Source organism: Mchenga conophoros, linkage group LG19, assembly GCF_057382185.1.
Source record: "Mchenga conophoros isolate Kocher_MC1m ecotype Shallow Benthic linkage group LG19, M_conophoros_male_GT1.1, whole genome shotgun sequence".
Classification (NCBI taxonomy): Eukaryota; Metazoa; Chordata; class Actinopteri; order Cichliformes; family Cichlidae; genus Mchenga; species Mchenga conophoros.
This window is the reverse complement of record NC_140544.1, coordinates 24,615,180-24,637,048: the sequence shown is the minus strand read 5'-3', so window position 1 is coordinate 24,637,048 and position 21,869 is coordinate 24,615,180. Positions and strand designations below refer to the sequence as shown.

At 42.8% G+C, this 21,869-nt stretch overlaps 1 protein-coding gene across 5 annotated transcripts in view; it reads left to right on the top strand.

Annotated features, from left to right (window-relative positions):
* Positions 1 to 242: 242 nt before the first annotated feature.
* meis2a (Meis homeobox 2a) overlaps positions 243 to 21,869 on the top strand; it is a 79,511-nt gene continuing 57,884 nt past the window's right edge. For 4 of the 5 annotated variants that reach the window (XM_085257833.1, XM_085257831.1, XM_085257835.1 and 1 more), the window contains exons 1-8: positions 244 to 394; positions 696 to 1,548; positions 2,050 to 2,276; positions 3,862 to 4,003; positions 4,287 to 4,337; positions 4,731 to 4,781; positions 5,296 to 5,445; positions 13,586 to 13,700. In XM_085257833.1, coding sequence (XP_085113959.1) covers positions 1,537 to 1,548; positions 2,050 to 2,276; positions 3,862 to 4,003; positions 4,287 to 4,337; positions 4,731 to 4,781; positions 5,296 to 5,445; positions 13,586 to 13,700 — 748 coding nt within the window. In that variant the 5' untranslated portion in view covers positions 244 to 394; positions 696 to 1,536. Of the gene's footprint in view, positions 395 to 695; positions 1,549 to 2,049; positions 2,277 to 3,861; positions 4,004 to 4,286; positions 4,338 to 4,730; positions 4,782 to 5,295; positions 5,446 to 13,585; positions 13,701 to 21,869 lie in introns of all 5 variants that reach the window. The other variant, XM_085257832.1, reaches the window with a different exon arrangement.

The window sequence follows — 21,869 nt, the reverse complement described above, 5'->3', positions numbered from 1 at the left end:
ATTAAAGGGGATAGATGGCCTGCTTCTGTTTTGAGCGTAAAAGTGCTCAGGCTCCAAAGAGGGCTTCACTGCAATCGATGGCCGGAGCGTTGCTCCTCCTCTAAACTTCAATCTCCACACATGATTGATGATCTCGGGGAGCTTTGATAATTGACTACTCTGAGGTAAGGAACGAGGTTCTATCAAGAGACGGGATTGGACGAAAGAAACACACAAAATTACTTTCTCCACAAAAGCTTTTTTTCCGCTTGGAAAAGTTCATTCTGGGCTTAGAGGGGTGCTGCGCGCCGTTTAATTGCTAAAAAGACCAGAGCAATAATTAGCAGTGAGATTAGGAGGTATTACTGAGATACTGAGTATGCACACCGGCTTATAACCACAAAACAGAAAACAAGTAAGCGTCGTGCTCATATATTAAAGTCAGCATTCATAAGATCTCGTTGTAATAGCTTTCTATCAATGAAAATAAAGACGTAAAATATTTATTTTGCCGTGCGTAAAAGTTTGGACTCGTAGTGCGCAATTCTGCTCTAAATGTAGCATTTTATTGTTGTTATTATTATTTTCATAATTCATGCAGATACATTCAGTCGGTGTTATGTTTAGTTCAGCTCGGAGCATTTGTAGCCGAAGTGTTTACAAGTGCCCGCTCTGGTAAACCTCTCTCATTCAACCTTTTTCTGCTGTTTCTTTAGGACGCTTATCGGCGAAGAAGAATTGGGTGGGAGTTGGAGCTGTTCTGCGTTGGCTTTTTACCCCCAGTGTGGAGTTGAAGTCGTCCCTGTGCCTCGCATATACTCTGCATATCACAAGATTTGGTCTCTCCTCTCTCTTTTCTGGAGCTGCTGTAGGACTGGCTATGGCCACCACTACTTCCGGGATCCGTCATTTCATTCGCCCACCGCTCAGCGCTGCGAACTGACTCTGTTTCTATAAGCAAGCTAGCAGCCAACCTGCCAACACTCGCTGACACTCACTCATCTCAGTCTCGCCAGATAGACGAAATACCTACGGGGGAAAGAAAGGAGAGATCTGAATCGCAATCTCTTAATTTCGACTGCTTTTTTCTTTTTTTCTTCTTTTTTTTTTTTTACAGTGATAATAAAACAAGATAGCGATCTGGAGGCATTAAAGGAGACGCGGACTTGCGGGATGAAAACGGACTAAAAAGATTCGTCCTTCTCTTGAACATCATCACCAACCGTCATTCATTCATTACCTTGACAACCTCTGGCTTTGATTGACAGCTGGAGTGGCAAAAAGCCATGAGACACGACAGTTTAGTTACATGCAGGTTGTTGATGGGCCGATTGTAACCTTCACTTTGGCGCATTTTTTATTTTTTTTTCCAGGAAAGAGGGTAAACAAGAAAAATTGCAAAACTCCCTGATGCTACGCTTTCAACTGAACCACACTGGCGAATAGGAGAGTTCGCAAAGTTGGTTGAAAAAGGAATCTTGCCACTAAATCACTTTCTAACCGGGACTGGGATATTAAATATACGACAGATTCAGGAGTTTATTGGAGCGCAGCCTGATGGCGCAAAGGGTAGGTTTTTTTAAATCTGCTACACTTACCTGTTCAAATCCACTGTAGGGAGGCCATCGTATCGCTAACCTCTTGTCGGGTGGTGGCAAATTTACAAAGTATTCCCATCAAAGCAGTTATATTTGACATTTTTGCAGCGCTCTCACTCTTCAAGCAAAGTGACAGCCTCTACTTTTACCGACAGCCTCCACGACAGCCGTGGAGCAGTTTCACAGAGGACTCCAAACTAATTCGATCTATTCGCCCACCAAACTCTGTTCCGCGGAGCTCCCAACTTATTATGTTTTTGGTAATGACACACCGAGTAGCAGATATAATATATCACACTTTTCTGCCCTGGCTGCAGCGTAATTTTCCACTGCGAACGCTTTTTTTTTTTTACTTTCTTCTTTGAGTTTGTTCAGAATGACACGGCATGCTTTACTTTATACATTTGTTAAGAAAAGAAAAAGTAGCTTAACCGGAAAGTCGGCTGACTTTTGTTCTAATTTTAATTCCTAGTACGATGAGCTGGCCCATTATGGTGGGATGGACGGAGTCCCGGCGTCGATGTACGGGGACCCGCATGCTCCCCGGCCGCTTCCCCAGGTCCACCACCTGAACCACGGACCGCCGCTGCACGCCAGCCAGCACTACGGAGCCCACGCTCCTCATCCGAACGTTATGCCCACCAGCATGGGCTCCGCTGTCAACGACGCTTTAAAGAGGGATAAAGATCAAATTTATGGGTAAGGTTTACACACGGATCTTATACGCGCTCACGCACCTTTCCCCCCCTCAACTTTGCAGCTTTTCTTTAAGTTTGCTTTGTTGGAGTTTCTCTCCCACTACTAAATTTAAATAGTGTTTTGTGCAGGTTTGACCGCAATTTTGGACCTCTATTGTTGGTTAGGGGAGTTTTGTTGATGTGTAATTTTACACTCATTGTACAAGGCATCGAGCAGCCTGCAGTAAGTAAGAGTATGAGCCTTAAGCTTGAAATACAAGCTGTAGAATAACATGGGAGCTCGCTGTTCATAGTCCAACCTCCAAATACAGAGACTGCAAAGAATTATGATAAAAAATTATTTTTTAACATCATTGCAATTGCTCCATAGTGCAAAGTGTGCCTTGTAATATCGCTGCACACTAATATTCCTCCATCGTAAACACAGGCTATACTTATTAAAACGTTCTTGTTCCTGCATGCAAATATATTGTAAAGGGTTTCAAAAATAGTTTGCAGTGACATACACACACACACACATACACAGCCAGCGCGTTACAACACATTAAATGTCTTTATAATTTTATCACATTAATCTACAATAATGTAAGAACTGGCAGGCTACTTACTACTGAGGGCAAAACTAAAAAAAAAAAATGATTACAGATAATGCTCACTAATACGTACACAGTAAGTGCTATAATCCCGATATAATCTGGGATGTGGTGTAGAGTAAATCTAGCTCATCATTTCTATTTTTCTTGCGTTTTCATATGGGAAATTGACTCTATTCTCTTTAATACCTAAATATATACTTATCACAATTAACTAAAAAGCCATTGTCAGATTTATCCAGTTATCGCTGGTGATAGAAATAAGGAGTTTGCTGAAATTATAATCTGCATTTTAAAATGATTTGGGCGATTGCCTCAAGATGTTGGATGACTGTAACAACTGGAAGATAGAGTTTACACATTTCACCTCTGTGAAACGATGAAGATGTAGGCCTGTGTTAAAACAGCAGTGATAATAATATTAAAGTCTTCGGTGACGACGTCTTAAGTGTAACTCTGTGTTTTTGTTTTTATCCCTGGCAACCGTATAATTTCTTAAAATTCCACTGAAATCTGTCGACAGTCAGCTTTGTGTTTTGTTTGAAGTTTTGTTCACTTCTCAGTCTTTTGTCTTTCGCACTGCAAGAAATGTCTGTCTCGAGTCGATTAATAACATATGAGACCTCAATTGGTAAAAGAAAATGTACCAAACGGGGTTGTCCACATGCATGTGTTACTAGAAAACGACTAAGAAGACTTTTCTAAAATCAGACACACTGTTTTAATTGTCGCCGTCCATTTTTAACATATTTTAAGACATGTTTTGATAGTAGAGTAATAAAAAACAAAGAAACAACTAGACAGCGGGATAAAAGTAAAAACAAAAATCGAGATAAAATATTTTTTTAATTATGATTATTGTTATTATTAGTTGCAGTAAGAATTTGAAGAGCAGGGAGCCGACTAATACGCAGGTAGACTGGACATTTTTTACAGTGGGCATTGTAGAGCCGGTGTGCTGTTTGTACTCAGGCCGTGTTTCCCCTCTTGCAGTCACCCTTTATTTCCACTCCTCGCACTGGTTTTTGAGAAGTGCGAGTTGGCGACGTGTACTCCGAGGGAGCCCGGCGTAGCAGGCGGCGATGTCTGCTCTTCAGACTCCTTCAATGAGGACATTGCAGTCTTTGCCAAACAGGTCAATTTTGCAGTTTAAAAAATATTTTTGGATGGTGTGTCTGCGTCACGGCAAATAGTTTCCCGCTTGCTTTATTTTCTTTTTACAATAAAAAGTTCCCTTTTTAATTATTTGTGACTGTTGTTAATTACAGAATTTTCACTTAAAACACAAGTTTTTGCTTCTTCTTTTTTGGCTTTTTGTTGTTGTTGTTTTTTTTTTTTTCAATTTAAAGTTGTAGCTGTGGGCCACATTCCACACATTTCATGCTAAACTAACTTTGACATTTGGTGTATTGTTTTAGGTCCGAGCAGAAAAACCTTTATTTTCATCAAATCCAGAGTTGGACAATTTGGTAAGCGCACTTCTTTGTCTCCCACTTCCAGTTCCCTCCGTCGGTATACTGAAATGTCCACAGCATCTCGAAGTAAATATGTGAACATATGATTTAGACTTCCGCACTGATGTCAGATCAGTTTAGAATTGAGGCTGTGTGACCACATTGGCCGCTGTCATTGTTCAATCTTCCCATCTAACTTACCCAGCTGACCACTGTGTAATCACATATTAGAAGTGTAAGAAGTTAAAAAATATATAATATTTGCATGCTCTCGCTGACTGTCGTGCACTCATAACTATTTTATGACACAACAGCCCGTTCTCACTTCCGAGGCGAAAAAATGTACATATACATTAATCTTGTCAGTTTTGTAATTTTAATTGTTATTTTTGCTCTTTTTCCACTCAGATGATACAAGCCATACAAGTATTACGGTTTCACCTCTTGGAATTAGAAAAGGTAATTTTTTATATATCTTTACGCTCTCTAAACTTCACCTACCACACGCACAATATGACTGCAGTGTAAGCGATATCACTAAATGTGCTCTAGAGGTAATCACTGCTGTACATATATCACGGATATGAAAAAGAACAAGAAAATAAATGCACCGAGAGACGTTCTGATGATGCTCATTTTCATAAAATATGCTGCTTTATTTAGCCAACTATCGATGCAGATGAAGTGGATATTGATAAAATATGTTAGAACCTCTTTGCCCACGTTGCTCATTGTTATTGATCTGCAGATTTGGTTTCAGCTACTCATTATTTCGCCAGCTTACGGCGTGCCGTTTATTATTATTTCTTTTCGTCGTTCAACTTGTTGCTCCGGCCTCAGGAGAATAATAAGCTCTGCAACAATTTCACTATTGTTTCCTCGCCGCCGATAATGCCTCTTAATTGAAGTTATTCTTGGACCTGGCTGAAGCGTTTCCCCATCCTGAGAAAAGGTGTTTTGTTCCCCTTTCTAGGTGCACGAGCTCTGCGACAATTTTTGCCACCGGTACATCAGTTGTTTGAAAGGAAAAATGCCAATAGATCTAGTTATTGACGAACGGGATGGCAGCTCAAAATCAGATCACGAAGAACTTTCGGGATCATCGACCAATCTTGCAGATCACGTGAGTAACACGAGCTTTTTTTGTATTCGTAATTTGTTATGTGCTGTTTTTGTCTGTCTGCATGCGCATCTGCTGCTGAAAAAGACCAGGGACACATGAGCCCTTAGTTTTCAGCAAACAATGCATTTGAGTAGCAATCGACCATATTCAAATATATATATATTTAAAACAATAATTTTATAATAATCACATTGTTTGATTTATCTAATAGAGCCAACTTTGGGGGCTACTTAGCTTCTGCTCAGTGTGTGTGACCCTGCTGTGCCATCAGTAAATAGAGCATGCTCTGTTCTGCAAGGAAAATCTGCCGATCGATGTTCTAAGGTCAAAAGCTAGATGTGATACAATAGAGTGAGTTATTGTTTTAGTCTTTTGATTAGGGGCAGTCATGTGTGCATAACGCGTCCGTGCTTGCTTGCGTGCTGGAGGCTTGAGTGGGTGTGTACGTGCGCGTGATAAAGGGTGCGCGTGCGCGTGTGCAAATCGCTGCCCTGCGTTCGTGGAGAGTGGCACGCTGAAAAAAAGACGTAAAAAAAAAAACGCGAGGCAATTATCTGTTACGCAGGTTTAACGTTAAAGCAGGGTATCAACGGTAAGCTTTAGCTTTAGGCCAATATTTAAAAAGAAAAAGGCTTTATATTTGGGGGCTGTGGGAGCTGAATATGGCCTGCGCGTAAAGCTGTGGATTTTGCTGCAGAGGTGGAGAAAGTGGTAGCCTATTGAAAGAGATCTCAGAGCTAAAGGCTTACCATCAATGTCAAGTTCACAAGGCATATGATGGTTCGTCTGGAGGCCTTCCATTGCTGTTGATGTTAATGTGTTTAATTGTTTCGTATTGATTGCCGTGTGGTTTGCTCTGCAGTTGCTTTCTCCTCTGCGACCCCCCCCCCCCCCCCCCCCCTTTATGGCTGGAGGCTCCATAATGCTAAATTCAATTATATGCACCTGAAGTACAGTAGCTTTAAATTTGAAGATCGATTGTCTGCTTTAAATTGTACATTTTCGGCGTAATAAACACAGATTCTAACTCCCCCCTCCGCAGTATGGATAGAGCTGACAGTGTAGTACTAAGTTCATATTTGTGAATTACTGCGTCTTCTATGTCTGCGATAAAGCTAATGTTTTAGTGGGGGTGGCGGGCTGGGAGGGAAATCGGCTAGTGTAACAAAGTGACTAGTTAATATCTGCGCAGCACAAGGCCAAGCCTATTAGGAATTAAAGCAGATTTAAGTGTTATGCAAAGTCTCTGCGCTGCATCTGTTGGGTCTGGCTATAGGCCTAGTGGATTTCCTTTGAAAGCCCGTCGCCTGTGCAGGGCCACGCAGCGCGTCACACAAGGTGAAGCGAAGCGTGTTTAGCCCGAAGATGCCGATGCTGGTTTGAGAAACGGTCAAAACGGCAACATTGTGGCCCTCCAACACAAGTGTAGAAATGAGGCATGCTGTTGTTTAAAGTGCAGAGATTAGATAAACTAGCCTGTTTAGTTTCATGGCAGATGGTTGGCACTCAAGCCAATTTCCAATGGTGCCTCCAGTGCTCAGACACCAGCTTTGTCATCAGTCCACTTGTAAGAAATATTTTGATAATTAGAAAATTAAATATGCCAATAAAGCAAATCAGGAGCAGCAATAAACAAAGAAGGTTGCATGACAAGCCATTTATCTCGGGGTTGTTTGAAATGACCACCTCATTAGCTATTTAAGTTTGAGGGATTTATTTCACTTTTGTGGCACCAATGAACTTTTTATTATACCTAACTGCTGGGCTGGATTTTACTAAAGCAGGAGAAAGTCTTTTTTTCTTTTCCTCTCTCTCCTTATTTGCTTTCAGAGCTGTGTCTGTGCAGAGTAGGGATTTTTTTTAAAATAATGGCTACAATTTATGGAAGCATACATACTCCAGCTTATTGTTTTTAATAAATAGAGGTGCAGGGCAGTGTGTGAGAACATGTGTGCACCTCATGATGCTTAAGTGGGAATAATATTTGCAGAAAGGGGAAGAAAGCGAAACTACAGTATAGTGCAGCCATGATCTAAAAACCTTGTAATAAATAGTTAACTGCTCTAGCAGTCATTGCCACATCTATTTGAAAAGCGTCCAGCTTTGCATACCGAAAATGTGTTTTCAGTATTTGGACACAATACACCCCCCATCCTCCCCCAAAAAAGGCATTTGGCTGCCAAACTGTGCCGATGGATGGGAAACAATTTCTGTCACTCTTGTCCTGATTTATTTATTCTATCTATTCACTTCTATTATTGGGCTCTATTTTATTATTCATTTTTGTCCTCGCATCTCATTGAGGAGAGGAAGGCGGCTTGATAGTTAGATATGCTAATTTATTTAGTTAGAATCTCACACGTCCATTTTTCTTTGCTTTGATATGCATTTTTAATATATAGCCTTGGGCTACATCTCATTTGGTGAAAGTCAGTTTTTCTGGAGAAGATCAGGCTCTTCAGTGAGGAGGCAGCCTGTTGAGCTTGTTTTTTATGTGTGCATGTTTGTGTTACCCCTTCCTTTCTATCGCTTTCTTTTTCGTTCCCGTCCCTTCCTCATACCTTACTGCGGAGCTTTAAAGTGTAGTTGTATTTACATTTGAATGCAGCGTGGTCTTAGAGATGATTGGCTTACAGCATATATCAGGATAAGGCCTCACTGACACTGTTGATTTCCCTCATTCGCTTGCGGTGACTATCTCAAGCATGTAGCCCACCCAGTGTTTCCTAACTCATTGCCCCTCCTCAGATTGACTCAATCATATTTAAAGGAAAAATAGAATTTGTATTACACATGAAGGGTGATAGGAAAAAAAACACACACACAGTGGTGTAGTTTTGCAAAAGGTTGGTGTGTGTATGTGTGTGCACTTGTCACTGGTTTGCTCTCGTCTTTTAATTAATGAATAAAATTTCTGTCTCTTCTATGCTACATCCAATTAGGGAGACAAATAGAATTAACAGTGTCTGAGTATTATCTGTTCTAATGAATTAGCCTTTGTGTCTTCTTGTGCTATTGTGCCGCTTCTTTAGTCAAGCTATTAGCAGAAGGGTTCTCATTTCTTTTATGCATATGCATTATAATGCTGCGACTGCAGTAGAATTTCTGCATAGTTTAAGATTTGCCAGACAGAAACTCTGTTGCATTCAAAGATCCCACTGCTTTGTTTTGGAGATCTTTCCTCAAGGAGTGAAAGTGCTCATAGTTATGGTATAGCTTATTTTGCAATTTGCTTGGCTGTAGAAAACAGGAGGAAAAGCCTTTTCTGCTTAGGTCTCTAGCTCTGATAAAGGCTCTGGGCGCTGTAGACCAATGGTCAAATGCACTGATGTCACAGGTTTAATCAAGTAATGCAATAGCTCATCTTGAGCCTGTGCATAAGTGTGTGTGTGTATTTGTGGAGGTGCGTGCCCAGGAAGATCCTGTCCTATTTCTGTACGTCACTATGCATAGTGCAGCGCATACGCAGCCCTCTGCCTGTGGACAGCGAGCCCTCAGGCCAAGCTTGCCTGCTGAACCATGCAATTTCTCAGTTTTGGAGGTGTTCTAATTCTACTAGCTTTGTCCTCCTCGAGGGCCGACTACGTTTGGATATCATGAAAACAGTGCATTGTTGACTTGGGACGCTCTGTCTGTTCTACGCAATTGTTTTGTGATGGTGGGATGTCTGGCCTTACATTTCCTATTTGAATTGTGTTCAGTGGCAGGGCCTTGTTGGCAGGCATATCTAATCATCGGTATGGTGGCTGAAGAGAGGCTATGCTAACTTGTTGCATCTTCCGCACTCCCCTATATTTGGCTGAAAGCATGGTGTAAATGACTGCAGTGATCAGGAGATTTATATTAACTTGTACATTGTTATTTTAAAGGAATGAATGAAAGCACAAGTGTTTATAACATTTTTTTTTGCCATTTGATTTTTTTGGGATATATCATATTAAGCTGTGCCAAACCCATGAATCACTTTTTAAAAAAAAACGTAATCTCTTCTTTCTTTGCACACATAATGTACTACAGCGAGTAAAACAGCTTTTGCCTCAGAGAAAGTTTTCAGGCATAAATACAATCAGACAATCCTCCTTGTCTGTTAAAACATGCTGTGGTGAATTATTAGCTGCTAAATTAAGGACTTTTTATATTGTGGGTAATTGAGGGGGTTGTAAATGCTTAGCCGTTCAATGGAAGTGCACCTACACTTTTCTGAAGTGGCTGTATATAATTACGAGCTCAACGCAACAGAAATGTGTGAGAAGTTTTTCTCTTTCTTTGTTTATGCCATGTGGCAAGATGTCTTGAAATGTCACATCGCCTCATGATTTACGGCGCCGTGTGTTTCTGGTGCGTCAGCGATTCCTTACATGTTCGGCACAGGATCTCTGTAGCTGCTCCGCGTACTGATAGCTCAACATACGCGCACACGCACGCACACACACGCACACACACGCACACACACGCACAGACTCACAAGGTTAGTCGTTCTCAGCCTGTGTTACACTGCTGCTACTGCACCAGATTTCCCCCTTTCCCTCCAGGCTTCTGGGGAATTTTTGAGGGAAATTCAATGATGCTGCTAAATCAATTTTATTTGAAATTCCTAGGGATGTAGGCAGAGTGCAGTGAGGGAAGTGAAATTGTGCCAGGCAGGTGTTTGTAAATGAGAAACAGGGGACAGTGGCAGAGGAGACGGCAGCATTCTCCCACTCTCCTGCGGCCTGGCTGCACTACGAGCCTTCCTTCCCATATTGTCTCCTGCTTTTATATTAATTACAACTTGTATTAGCAGCCGCCAGTTGCTAACCCCAGCAAATAGAAAAGGCTGCCTCTAGAGACCCCTCTTCTTTTGTATCTTATTCTCTATCTAGTCCTGCTGTGTACATTTGTGTGCGCGTTTCCTCCTGCACATGTATGTGTGTTTGCTTGCTGGCATTCTCCTCTTCCTCCTGGTAACACTGCTCTTTAACACAATTAGCGAGGAGCATGGAGTGAACCGTGTTTGACTCCTAATTATGCCCAGCTTTAGGGAATAGTCACATGGGCTGGAGGCCCTTTTTGTCTCTTTTGCATCTTCCCCTGTTTTATTCGAGCACTTTTTGTGTAGGTTGAAGACTGTTTGTGTGACATGATTTTTTTTCCTGCAACTTGTTTGAACTTTATCAGACCCACAGGGGTTGTGGCAAAATGGTTGTGTGTGTTTGTGTTGCACGGCGCAGTGTCTGATGATGCACCCGCCATAGCTTAGAGAGACCCACTAAATTATTCATAGGGAGGAAAGGCTGTTGCTTTTGTCGCCTTGTTGAGTGTGGAAAGTTAACACTGTTGTTTTGATATTCGTTGTCTTGTTTTGTACACACGCTTATGAATGAGCGGTGACTTACAGGTACTAAAAGAGAAGTGTGCGCTCCACTGCATATGCATTGGTCTTGTGTGCACTCTATTATTATTATTAGGTCATATAAAGTGCTGCAGTCTTCTTTTTCCACTGTAAGAGCCAAACTAACAAAGCTTTATCTACATCCCCACATAAAGGCCCATTAAATCCACAGGGTAGCAAATCACAGCAAAATATCATTCCCTTTTACACCATTAGATGAGGTGTCTTTGAATTTAATTTAGTGCCAGCGCCATTAAAAATGACACATTACTCTGCAATGATAGCTAAATTAAGTCCTATCGATTCCACTGTTGCATTAAAACCATAGCTGGCTGTGGCCGTGGCTGGTAAGTGTTAAAGGGAGAGATAGAATGAGAGAGCAGGCATGTGTGAGAGCAGTGAGCACAGTTTTTCAGGTCTGTCTTGTGTCTCGCCGGCAGTGGGTGTCTCATTGTGAGGAAGTAGAACCCAGTCATTTTCTTCTCTTGGAACAACAACAGCCCGTTCTGAGAGCCCAGAGCCCAGCTCTGCTTAAACACACTATTCACTCTGGGAGTCTGGGATTTTTACCTCTCCTTTCTTCCTTCCCTCTGTGTTGAACACGACAAAGACAAAATTAGACTGCTTTCAGGGGGTTGATGGGCTTTTCCCACATTAGGGATTTTACTTAGCCTGCGCTGTGTTGAGAATAACAGAGAATTACTATAACAACAGACCTCGTTCCCATGAAGTGTTCCATGTGTTGATCAGTGGCCCAGAGAGTGAACACATCGTAATCATCCATCGCTCTCAGTATGGGGACACTTTCCCCTTCACTCACTCTGGAGGGCTAAAACCCACGCACGGGCTATTGTTCACGTTGTCTTCTTACCCCTCTTCTGAGTAATTCTCTGAGCTCTTTATCTGATTGCCATCCGGTGAACAGCTGACGCTGAGAGGGCCTTGAGTGGAGCGCGGGGTCTGAAGGGTCTTGTGTGTTTCTGTCTGCTGTTTTCAGCTCCAAGCTGTTTGAGAAAACAGCCCGCCTTCCCCAAAAAACTTAGCAGATAAAAGGGCCTCGCTTACAGGCATAGCAGCAGCCTCGCCTCCGCAGCAGAACAAGCACCAGCACATCAGGACTGTGTGCCCAGGGGACCTCGGCAGCGGCGTGTCTTTAGTCTCTGTTTCCCTGCGAACCTCGATTAGTCTCCAGGCTCTATCCTGTCTGTCCTCTTCGAGTACAGCTTACTCTGACTGGGGCACAAAGGCAAGCAGGCAGGCTCCTCTCTGGTGGGGACTGAGGGAAAAGTTCATCAGAAACTCTGCTCAAGTTGGACAAAATGGTAAAAACGGTCTGTTTCTAGGAATATACTGTGGCATGTACGTTTTCCCTCTACTTTCATATGTATGTATATGTGTTTATGTGTGTTTGAGGGAGAAAAAAACACGTAGCGGGAACTGAGAAGTGGGTTGAGGTTTGTGGGAAGCCTTGGTGCAGGCCTGTGTTTGTTTGGCTTGGGCTCTGCTCAAGGGGCTGCTTCTCTCGGGCCCCAGACAACGTTAGGCTCAAGTTTGCCAACATTTTGTCATCATACTCAGGTGACATGTTAAACTGGGAAAGACTAGCGAGGGCTGCGTGAGCTAGGATGTCGTATCAACTCTGTGCGAGAGGCTGTTTGGAGTGCGTAGCCGATTGAGTCTGTGTTTATGGGCACAGATGTAGTATATGACGTGATCAGTCTGTCCCTCTATTGCCTGAATGGCAGAGGAAATTCCAGCTCTAGTCTGCCTTCATGTGGCTCTGATAAAGCCTTTCCTGTACAGTAGAAAATCCTGTTTCCCTGTGTGTACTGACAGGGGAGTGGGAATGACCAGGAAAGAGAAGAGGAGCCGAGAAATTGAGCTGGACGTAGGGCAGGAGAGAATAAAGTCAACTTAAAAGCTATGAATTTGTTTATGGTTATTTCTTTGAAGTTAGCCAGCAGGGATTTTAACACTTCTTTTCACGATGCCTTTGTATATATGAAAGTGAGTGTGCGTGCATCTGTGTTTATACTTCTTGCTCTATTATGTCATTAGCATGTGTGCATAAGTGTATTTCAGCAAGCCTCTGTGGGCGTGTGTGTATGTCAGTGTGGGCGTGTACACATTTTTGGCAGATTAGCAGGAGAATCACTGTCATATCTTATTTTCATTTCTGACAGTGGTAATGATTAATGGCGGCTGTGGTGTGTTTGGACTTTTTACCTCTATATTTCTCACTTGACACGGAAGTCTCAATTGGTTATGGTACAAATGAACTGCACTGGGCTCCGCCATATGTGTTTAGACTATTACTCACAAGCGCTCTACTTGCAATGTTCAAAATCAAATGCCACATTAACGGTGCTTTGTTTTGCCCTCATACATTAATGAAACACTTTGATTACAGCGTTTTGACTTATAGCCAGTTGCGTTGGTGTATTCGTTTGTTTCTATTCAATCACTGTAGCTACTTTGATTATCTGCTAGCTGGGAAATAAAGGAGAAAAAAAGCTGCGGAAACAAACAGGCCAAGGACCTTCACGATGCATTTAGACTCTTACAGATGTCACTTTCACATTTCCAGCATTCTCATATGAACTCTCTCTCTCTCTCTGTGTTCCTTTCCTCTCTATCTTCTTCTCCTCCAACTTCTCCCCCTCCCTGCTCTCTCTCTGCTCCTGGTTTGTGGTTTGGATGGGGAATGTGGTTGGATGCACGGATGGATGGATGGATCCCACGCTCGCTTTCTCCTTTTTCAAACCTCAGAACCCAGCTTCCTGGAGAGACCACGATGACGCCACCTCCACACACTCAGCCGGCACACCGGGGCCCTCCAGCGGGGGACATGCTTCACAAAGCGGTGACAACAGCAGTGAGCAAGGTGAGTCAGTACAGAAATGGGCATGCACATGCATGCACATTCGTAACACATGCGCACACATTGGTCTAGTTTTGCGCTCAAGCCCTAGCACATAAACATACATAGATTTATGCAGGACATATTAATCATCACGCATGGATTTGCCAACTCTTCACTTTAACCCTGTCTAATGTGAGCTCTATAGTGAATAGGTGGCACATCTCTCTTTACACATGTCCCAGTCCTTTTCCTTTTGCACTTTGGCTTATCCAATTTTTTGACTGGCATCCATGTAAACACAGTCACACCTAAAAATGAACATGCTTATCCACTGTTGTACTCGCACTGAAATACCAGCAACAGCCACAGGAATACCATACCAACCTAGTAAAAGGCTTTCCAAAGTGTTGCTATTTAGAGAGCTGAACAAAAGCTGGTGATTAATAGTATATTTCTGCCAGTTCTTTCTTGAATTTAAACCATATTAACTTTGCCTGCACAACAGCCCCTAATTATGTCTCACTGAGCCTTGTGTTATCTACTACACGACCTGCCAAACACTTATAATGCATTTCAAATCAAATGCATTTGAATTTAATACAGATAGTGTGTTTGAGTCACAGCGACCTGCCTCGTATTTTTGTCACGGTCGGTATCAGTTTTGACATGAAAATTGTCAAATGTACGTGCTGTTAGGTAAGTTTCTATATGAAAGCGAGCGTTAAATTCGTGTAAAATTAAAGTCGATTAAAAGTGAAATCTGCTGCCTGAACCGAGAGAGCAGATGAAGAGTTCCTGACCCCACTTCTCTTGTCTTCATCTTGTTTTGAATGCACCAGAGATGTGTGCTTTTGTGGGTCTCTTCTGTATCCATGGGTGCCCTCTGGCAGTGTCCAGAGTTTTTCATGAAATTTCATCACGCTGTCTAAACACAGAAGCAGACTCAGATACACACCGATACCAGCTCGCTCACAGAGCAAAGCTGCTCGCTCTGCCTGTTCTGTGCTATCATTTTGCCAATAAGCAGTCAAATGTATTGATGATGTGTACTTTGTGGTGGGGCTATTTAAATCATCTCCTGCTCCTTAGACGGAAGCCCCTGAAACATTACTGACCACAGCAGACATCTGTGGTCAGTTGTGTCAGAACTAGTTGAATCACAGCCTGGTTGGAAAAATAACTAAGACTGGTAAAGTAATAGGATATGTCTCAGTAACATTGTTCAAGGAAAGAATTCTTGATCATAATGCGACCCTTAATAAATCTACTTAGGCATTGTTTTTCCTCTTCCTGTGACAGATGCAGAACTATCTGTTGGTTAAAGACACTACAGAGTGCCCTGCATGCTCACAGACAGCATAAACAGGACATTTTGTTATGCAACAAATGTCTTAAATGTCTCAAATGTCTTAAAACTAGGACCTGATTGATACTGGATCATGCAAATACAGTATCTGTCTGAAAATGACATACTTCATTTTCATACACGTAGGTATACGTACAGTATGCTAGGGTTATATTGAAAATGATGACATTGTTGTTTATTTATTTAACCGCAAACTAGGTGGAAACTTACTCTGCAAAACCGTCTGCTCAGCTCTAATGCTAATCTGCTACATGTGCTCCGCAGACAGTGCTGAGAGCATTAGCAATGCAGACAGAGCTGCTCTGTCAACAAACTATGTGATGACATTTTCTGCATTATGTTATGCAAAAAAATATACGTATATATCAGACAGTACTAATATATTCGACATCGACCAATATAGGCCGATTTTACTGGCCAAGTGATGTATGAGTTGAACTATACTTAAAACTTTAGAAAAGAAAAATCCAAGAAATTGCTGTGATTTAAATGGATTTTCTGCTTTGAAGTCATAGTATTAGTTAAAAACGTAGCATGACAGATCAGAGGACAGAGCACACGTAGAGTTTTTGCACTCCTCTTTGTAATTGCAAAAGAAGCACGGGAGATGAAGAGCAACCGAAAGAGGAAGGGGATGAGAGAAAGAAATGCACTGCCTATTGATTATCTTACACACATAAGTACAAGTGACCTGTAATCCACAGAGCACTTATCGACTCCTTTCCCCACCGTATCCAGTAACAGCCAATCAATACGGGCCAAAGACAGTTACGGTATAGCACCGCGTTCTGGGCCAAGATAGACCTAGACTAGATCAGGTCCACAGCCTGACCTGCACGCAGTGTTAAATGCAAAATCCACCAGCTCAAAAATATTTAGCCGCTAGAAAAAACACAAACTAAGCAGCTTAGAAGAGAAGTGGAGATTTGAACAAAGCTGAAGAACCACAGAAGTACAAAGGTTAAAGAGCAGAGAAGGTGAAAAAGTAGGATCAGGGAGGAAAAATGACTAAGAGAGTAAAAGGGAAAAAGACCAAGGGCAGCTGATTTAATGGTCTAATGAGGCCGTCCTCTAGCCAGTTGTTTTGTGTGAGGCATGCTCTGACCTTTCGCTTCGCTCGGGAGCCCCGCCGCCTCATTTTTCACATTCTTGCAATTACGTTAACGCTTGAAGCGCTCGCTGACTCCCGACTCTGGCCCTTCCATTCTGACAGAGCCTTCCCTCTCCAACCTCTCCACCTTTCCCGCCTCGACTCTCTTCTCCTTCACTCCGCTCCATGCATGATCTCGCCTCCTATCTCGATACATTTCAACATAAAATTTGTAGTCCGCACTCTCAAGTCCACAGAGAAAATGTGAAATGTGGGCTTCACTTCAGTAATGGGGTCTTTAACAGCTTGGCCCCTGTTAAAAGGGGTGACAATGTGGATCGGTTGAGGAAGACAGAATAGATGGGAGAAAGTGAGAGAGGAGCACAGTAAAAGAGCGCGTGAGATCCACGCCGCTTTTAGGTTTCGGCTGCCAAGAAAAACATCAACTTTTTTTTTTTTGCTGTCTTTCCTCTTAAAAGGTGTGTTCTATCCGTGCTTGAGAAACACTGAAATCAAATTTTAATCTAGAAACATCCTTGCATGAAATATGACACCAGTCCATTTGTCCCAGAAATATCAAAGGATCTCTGACAGTGACCAAGTCCACTTTGCTTTTTTTTGCCTTTCCCTGTTAGGGGATGTACACGAGAATAAACGTCTGTATCACTTGCTTACCGTTTCTTTTTCTTTCTTTTTTTTAAAGTGCTGTAAGCACCGTCATACAGGACTCAAGAGGGTCGCTTTGAACACAGTCCTCTTCTAAAGTCTTTGGCTTGTATCTCAGTGCTGAGCGTTGTTCTGAACCTGCGCCAAAAAGCAATTTAACAAGTGCGCAAATATGTATTATCCCTCGTGTGGAATAATTTATTGTCAAGCAGAAAACCAAGGTGAAGCATGTTCGTAGCTGTCAGTAAAGAGTGCCAGCTAAGGTTCTGACACATATTAAAAAAAAAGTTTTCTGTACAATTCTCAGATCTGCATCCTTACCCGAATCCCTCCGCTTAACAGACTTAAAAAAAAAATACTTTTCTCAGAATTTCCCTCCAAAAAAGGAAATATGAGTTATCGCCCTCGGGGCAAAATCAACGCTCTGACTCTCAGAGAGTGACTCCCTATGTTCTAGCTAGATAAATAAATACAAGGGGAGCCAGTTCAGAAGGTAACACACAATAACTACACTGGCTCTGCATTCACATCATTTTGATTAACAGTCCTTTGGAGCTTTTCCAAGCTTATCTTGAAACATCATCGACATCAGTTGCAGGGAGGTAAACTTGATGAATGTGCGTGCCTTAAGATAGCACTCGTTTCCAAGCAGGTGTCTGTTATATGGTAAGCATCCAAAGTGTGATGGAGCAGTGTGATGAAATACTCTACACGTTTGCCCACACCAAACACAGTAAAGTCAAATGCACTCAGTCATGAACAGTAAATCCCCAACACTGATTCAGCATGGTAGGTAATGCGTTTGTCCTCCTTCTGTATGTGCATATGTGTGTGTGTGTGTGCGTTTGAGCATGCCGCAGCTCCAGTCCACACTTGTAATTATTAGCTATGCATGAAGACCAAATCCACGTTGACATCTTGAGTGCCGAGCAAAGGGGCTTTCTGTACTGTTCCAAGCTTCTACTGTAGATGGACAAGGCTCAACAGAAGAGAGGAGAAAGCATTTTGTACATTTTCTCAGCAATTGAACAATCCCCACGCTCTGCGGATAGACCGACTCCCCAGAGAGACTGAGAGAGGCAGAGATGGAGAGAAAGGGAGGAAAGAGAGGGAGAGCTTGAGTGTTCAGCTCCAAGGGAGCACGTTGCGCTTGATGGTGTTGTGGTATGATTGTGTTTGTGTGTGTATATGTGTATGCGTAGGGAGTGTGGTGAGTTCCTTTGGCCCTGGCTAGGGGCCCCAATCAGCAAGGTCTTTGTGGTTGAGCTCACTAGAAAGAGGTCATTTCTGTTGGGGACTCAGCTCCTTGTGTCCCAGCATGAACAAGCCCTGTTGGATCTTATAGTTTCCAGACCTTTGGCTTTGCTTTTTTTAAATACAGTATTTCTCAGGGCTCAAGAAGATGCAAATGTGCAGGTAGAAAAAGAAAGAACATGTAATCACATTAGAAAAAAACACAGCAATCTTTGGTAAACACAAGATGGAAACCTTGTTGCATTTTAGTAGCGTATACTCCAGCTCTGGAGTGATCGTTGAGGTGTGTCTGTGTATTTACAATGCATAATTTGCGTGTGTGTGTATTTGGTTGGGGGGTGGAGGTTGTATGCATGTGCATGTGTTAGCTGGTTTCTTCTAAGTGCCTGTTAGAGTTTAATTTAGTGTAGTAATTAAAGCTGAACACTGGCCCATAAACAACAGATAAACAATAATGCAGGCCCAAGCCCTGCTGTTTCATGGCTCTCACTCCCAGCTGTTGGAGCACTGATAATCTTTTACACAGTTGCCCCCACCTCACCACAACACAATACTGAAGCAACAAGGTTTTCGCATGTGCGCATGGGTGTTTTTTAGTGTGCGATGGCAGAGGCTGAACAAAAAGGGCTGAAAAGGCACATAAACACACAGGATATGTCCACTTCCTCTCTCAAAAGAAAACAGAGAACCACAGAAAAAGCAAAGAAAGTTTAAGAGTAATATGGCTCTGTGGCCATTTACAAAACCAGATCAGCAGGGAGATAACTTAAACATTAGTATGTGCAGCCATGACGCGCATACAGCTTGCTATATCTCAGTCAGTAGCCCGCACTTAACATAAACCAATGGTATACTTGCTTAATGACAAAACAAACAATGCTACAATGTTTCTCAATGAGCTATGGTGCTCAGCTTTAGCCATGCCACTGCATGTCAGTCACATGTTAGTCAGGTGTCTGTTATGGAAAGAGTGCAACATGTCTGTCTGATGGTTTGTTGGGAAGGGGCAGGGCCATTGTTGAAAGCTGAGAAGTGTTGCTGTGCGGGGGGAGAAAACATGGTACAGAGGGGATACTTTCATGATCCCATTAGCATAAAAGAGACTAAATTATTCATGTGGAGTGCTTAATCTATGGGGAAAAGTATAGTTAATGCACATAGTTTTAAAATGGATCTCTCCTAGCCTCGGCTCTAACACCAGATTCTTGCTGGATTCAGCATTCGCGGGCATTTACGGGAATGGCTGTCACTCTCTCTTGCACACAAACACACACATAGACATAGAATGTGCGGGCATATGTGCACACTTGCCTAAGCACTGCTGCACTTCAAGCTGTTTCAAGGGTCTCTGCTCTCAGGCTCATCCCCTCTCTCCATAAGTCCCTTTCCCATCCTCTCTCTCCCCCTTTCTTTCCATTTGTTCCTCCATCTCTCTCCTCTTCTCTTTCTCCCACCCCCTCTCTCACTTACTGACTCGCTCGTACTCCTCTCCTCACTCACCCTTCTCTGTCTCGCTCTCAGTTCCGCAGACTACCTGGCCCTCATCCAAAATGTGATTAAAGAGAATGATCAGCTCCCTCAGCTCCCACTTTCCTTCCTCCCTTCCGCTCTCTCTTCGTTCTTTTTTTTTGGGTTTCTCTGTCTTTCTTCTGACCCTGTGCTATAGCTTAAAAGACTGGAAAAAAAGGTAATGTAAAAGAATAAAAACTGTCAATACAGCCAGTTTCCAGTAACATAGGCTTCCCACAGTATTACCACCATCACCACCTCTTGGTCTTCCATCCACGCTCCCTTTTTCTCTTAGCATCTCTTTTCTCCTTCTGGTTTTTCCCCTCTATCCACTGACCTCTGCCTCAGTACTGTGCTGGCTCCTTTCACTCTGATCCATAATCACAAACAGGCCTCTGGTGTGACTTGGCCCAGCCCAACCTGGCCAGGTACTGAGCCTACGCCACAGGAAAAACGTCTTTACTGTGTCAGCCTAATGTGCAAACTAATGTTTGGAGAACATAGGGAAAAAATTATCCAGATTATTCTGACAGCAGCTGAGGAGAATTTCTGTTTCACGCCATTAAGGGGAAACTTGGGGGAGATTTTTCTTTCTCTCTTTCTTTTCCTCTGTTTCTCTGAGAAGTAGATGAAGGCCAGCTTAACTGGGAGTGAGCTGAGCATAGCTAAAAAGCACAGAGGAAACGGTGTTGCAGGGAAGTAATCAGGATTGAACTCCAGTAAAAGGAGGGGAGTGGCTTTTAAATTCTTTTACCCAAAGGCTTTAGGCAAAAACAAAGACAGTGCAATGCTGTTGTATCAGTTCATTATACAGTGGGTTTACACACCCTTGTTCCATTGCTGATTACACCAGCGCATGTGGTGATGATGAGAAGTGCACAGGGGTCTGATGTAATATGGCTAAAAGGGATTTGAGCGCATGCCCCAAAGGGCATTTCCATGTCCATTAATGCTGCCACTGCTGCATTTTCACGAGGACGACAGTGCTTCGTTTCTTTAAAGGGAGAGAGTGTTTTCCCAGGAAATTTTCAGTCTTGTTTCAGCAGGCTAGCCTGAAGGGGGTCAGCCAAGAAGTCACCCTTAAGAGGTGATAATCCAATTGCTTTAGTCCTCACCAGATTTGTTTTCCCCTTGTCTGGCGGTGTGTTGGTGTGTGCGTGTGTGTTTATAGAGAATGTAAGCATGTGTGTGTGTGTGTGTGAGAGAGAGAGAGAGAGAGAGAGAGAGACAGCAAGATGCCACTAGTTTCTGTGTCCAACCCCAGGCCCCGTTCTAGATCAGAGAGAGGTTATGGGGGCCAAGTCTGTCAAAGGCACACCTGCAGGGAAACTCCAAAAACCTTGACTGCTAGCTTACATGAGCCAGTTTAAGGTGTGCTTATTTGGAGTTTAACCCCGACTTCAAATGTCCTTTCCCTCTCTTCCCCTTTGTGTTTGACCAATGGGCCTTGCACTCTTTTACTTTCATTTCTTTCTTCTGCCTCCCTTGGCTCTTTAATCTCTTTCACCACCCCCACCCTCCCAGTTCTCCTCCCCTGATGTCAAAACTGCACATCACAGCAAAGGTCCCTCCAAAAGACAGCACATGGTTGAGTAGAGTGGCTTAGCAAGGCTAGCTAAAGCTTGTTCACTTGCTGTGTGGTTTTTTTTCTCTTGCGTAAACCAGGGTTTAGACACTAAAGCATATTTGGAACCGAGCAAAGCAGCTATACCCTACAGGTAGTGCTTTAACCATGCTGCCACCATCCAAAAGAGTGGGAGGATGATAAAGGAAGTGTGTTACAATCCGAGTTCTTCCTCTCTGCTGCTGATTTTCACGCACACATCTTTCACGTTTATGCAAAGCTTTTGAGGGCTTTATGCAAGATAAGCTCATTTTCTAGTCTGATTCCCACTCTAGTACATGCTTTAATGACTCTTAAAGCCAAGGGCTGCTTTTTTAGGCATAATAGCAGTCCTGCGGTCTCTCAGTTTCCGTGTAGCCAGGGTGCTTTTTCCACACCTGATCACTTTTGTTCACCCATTTTATGGCTATTGGGGAGCAGGCGGAGGTGAGTGATTTGACAGTGGTTAGTGCCATGAGCCCTAATGTTTATTGGAAGCAAGCGTCTAATAATTTTTGATTACCCCAGAGGAGGTATTAGCCATGTTAGTCAGCAAGGATAATTTCTTATTTACATGCCCCAAGCAGTGAACACTCCGAAGGAACACTGGGGCTAAATGTGCAACAAAACGAATCAAACATGCCAAACAAGATGCTCCATCCTGGCTGGCTGCAGGGCTGAAGCTGAGAAAACCTTCATTAT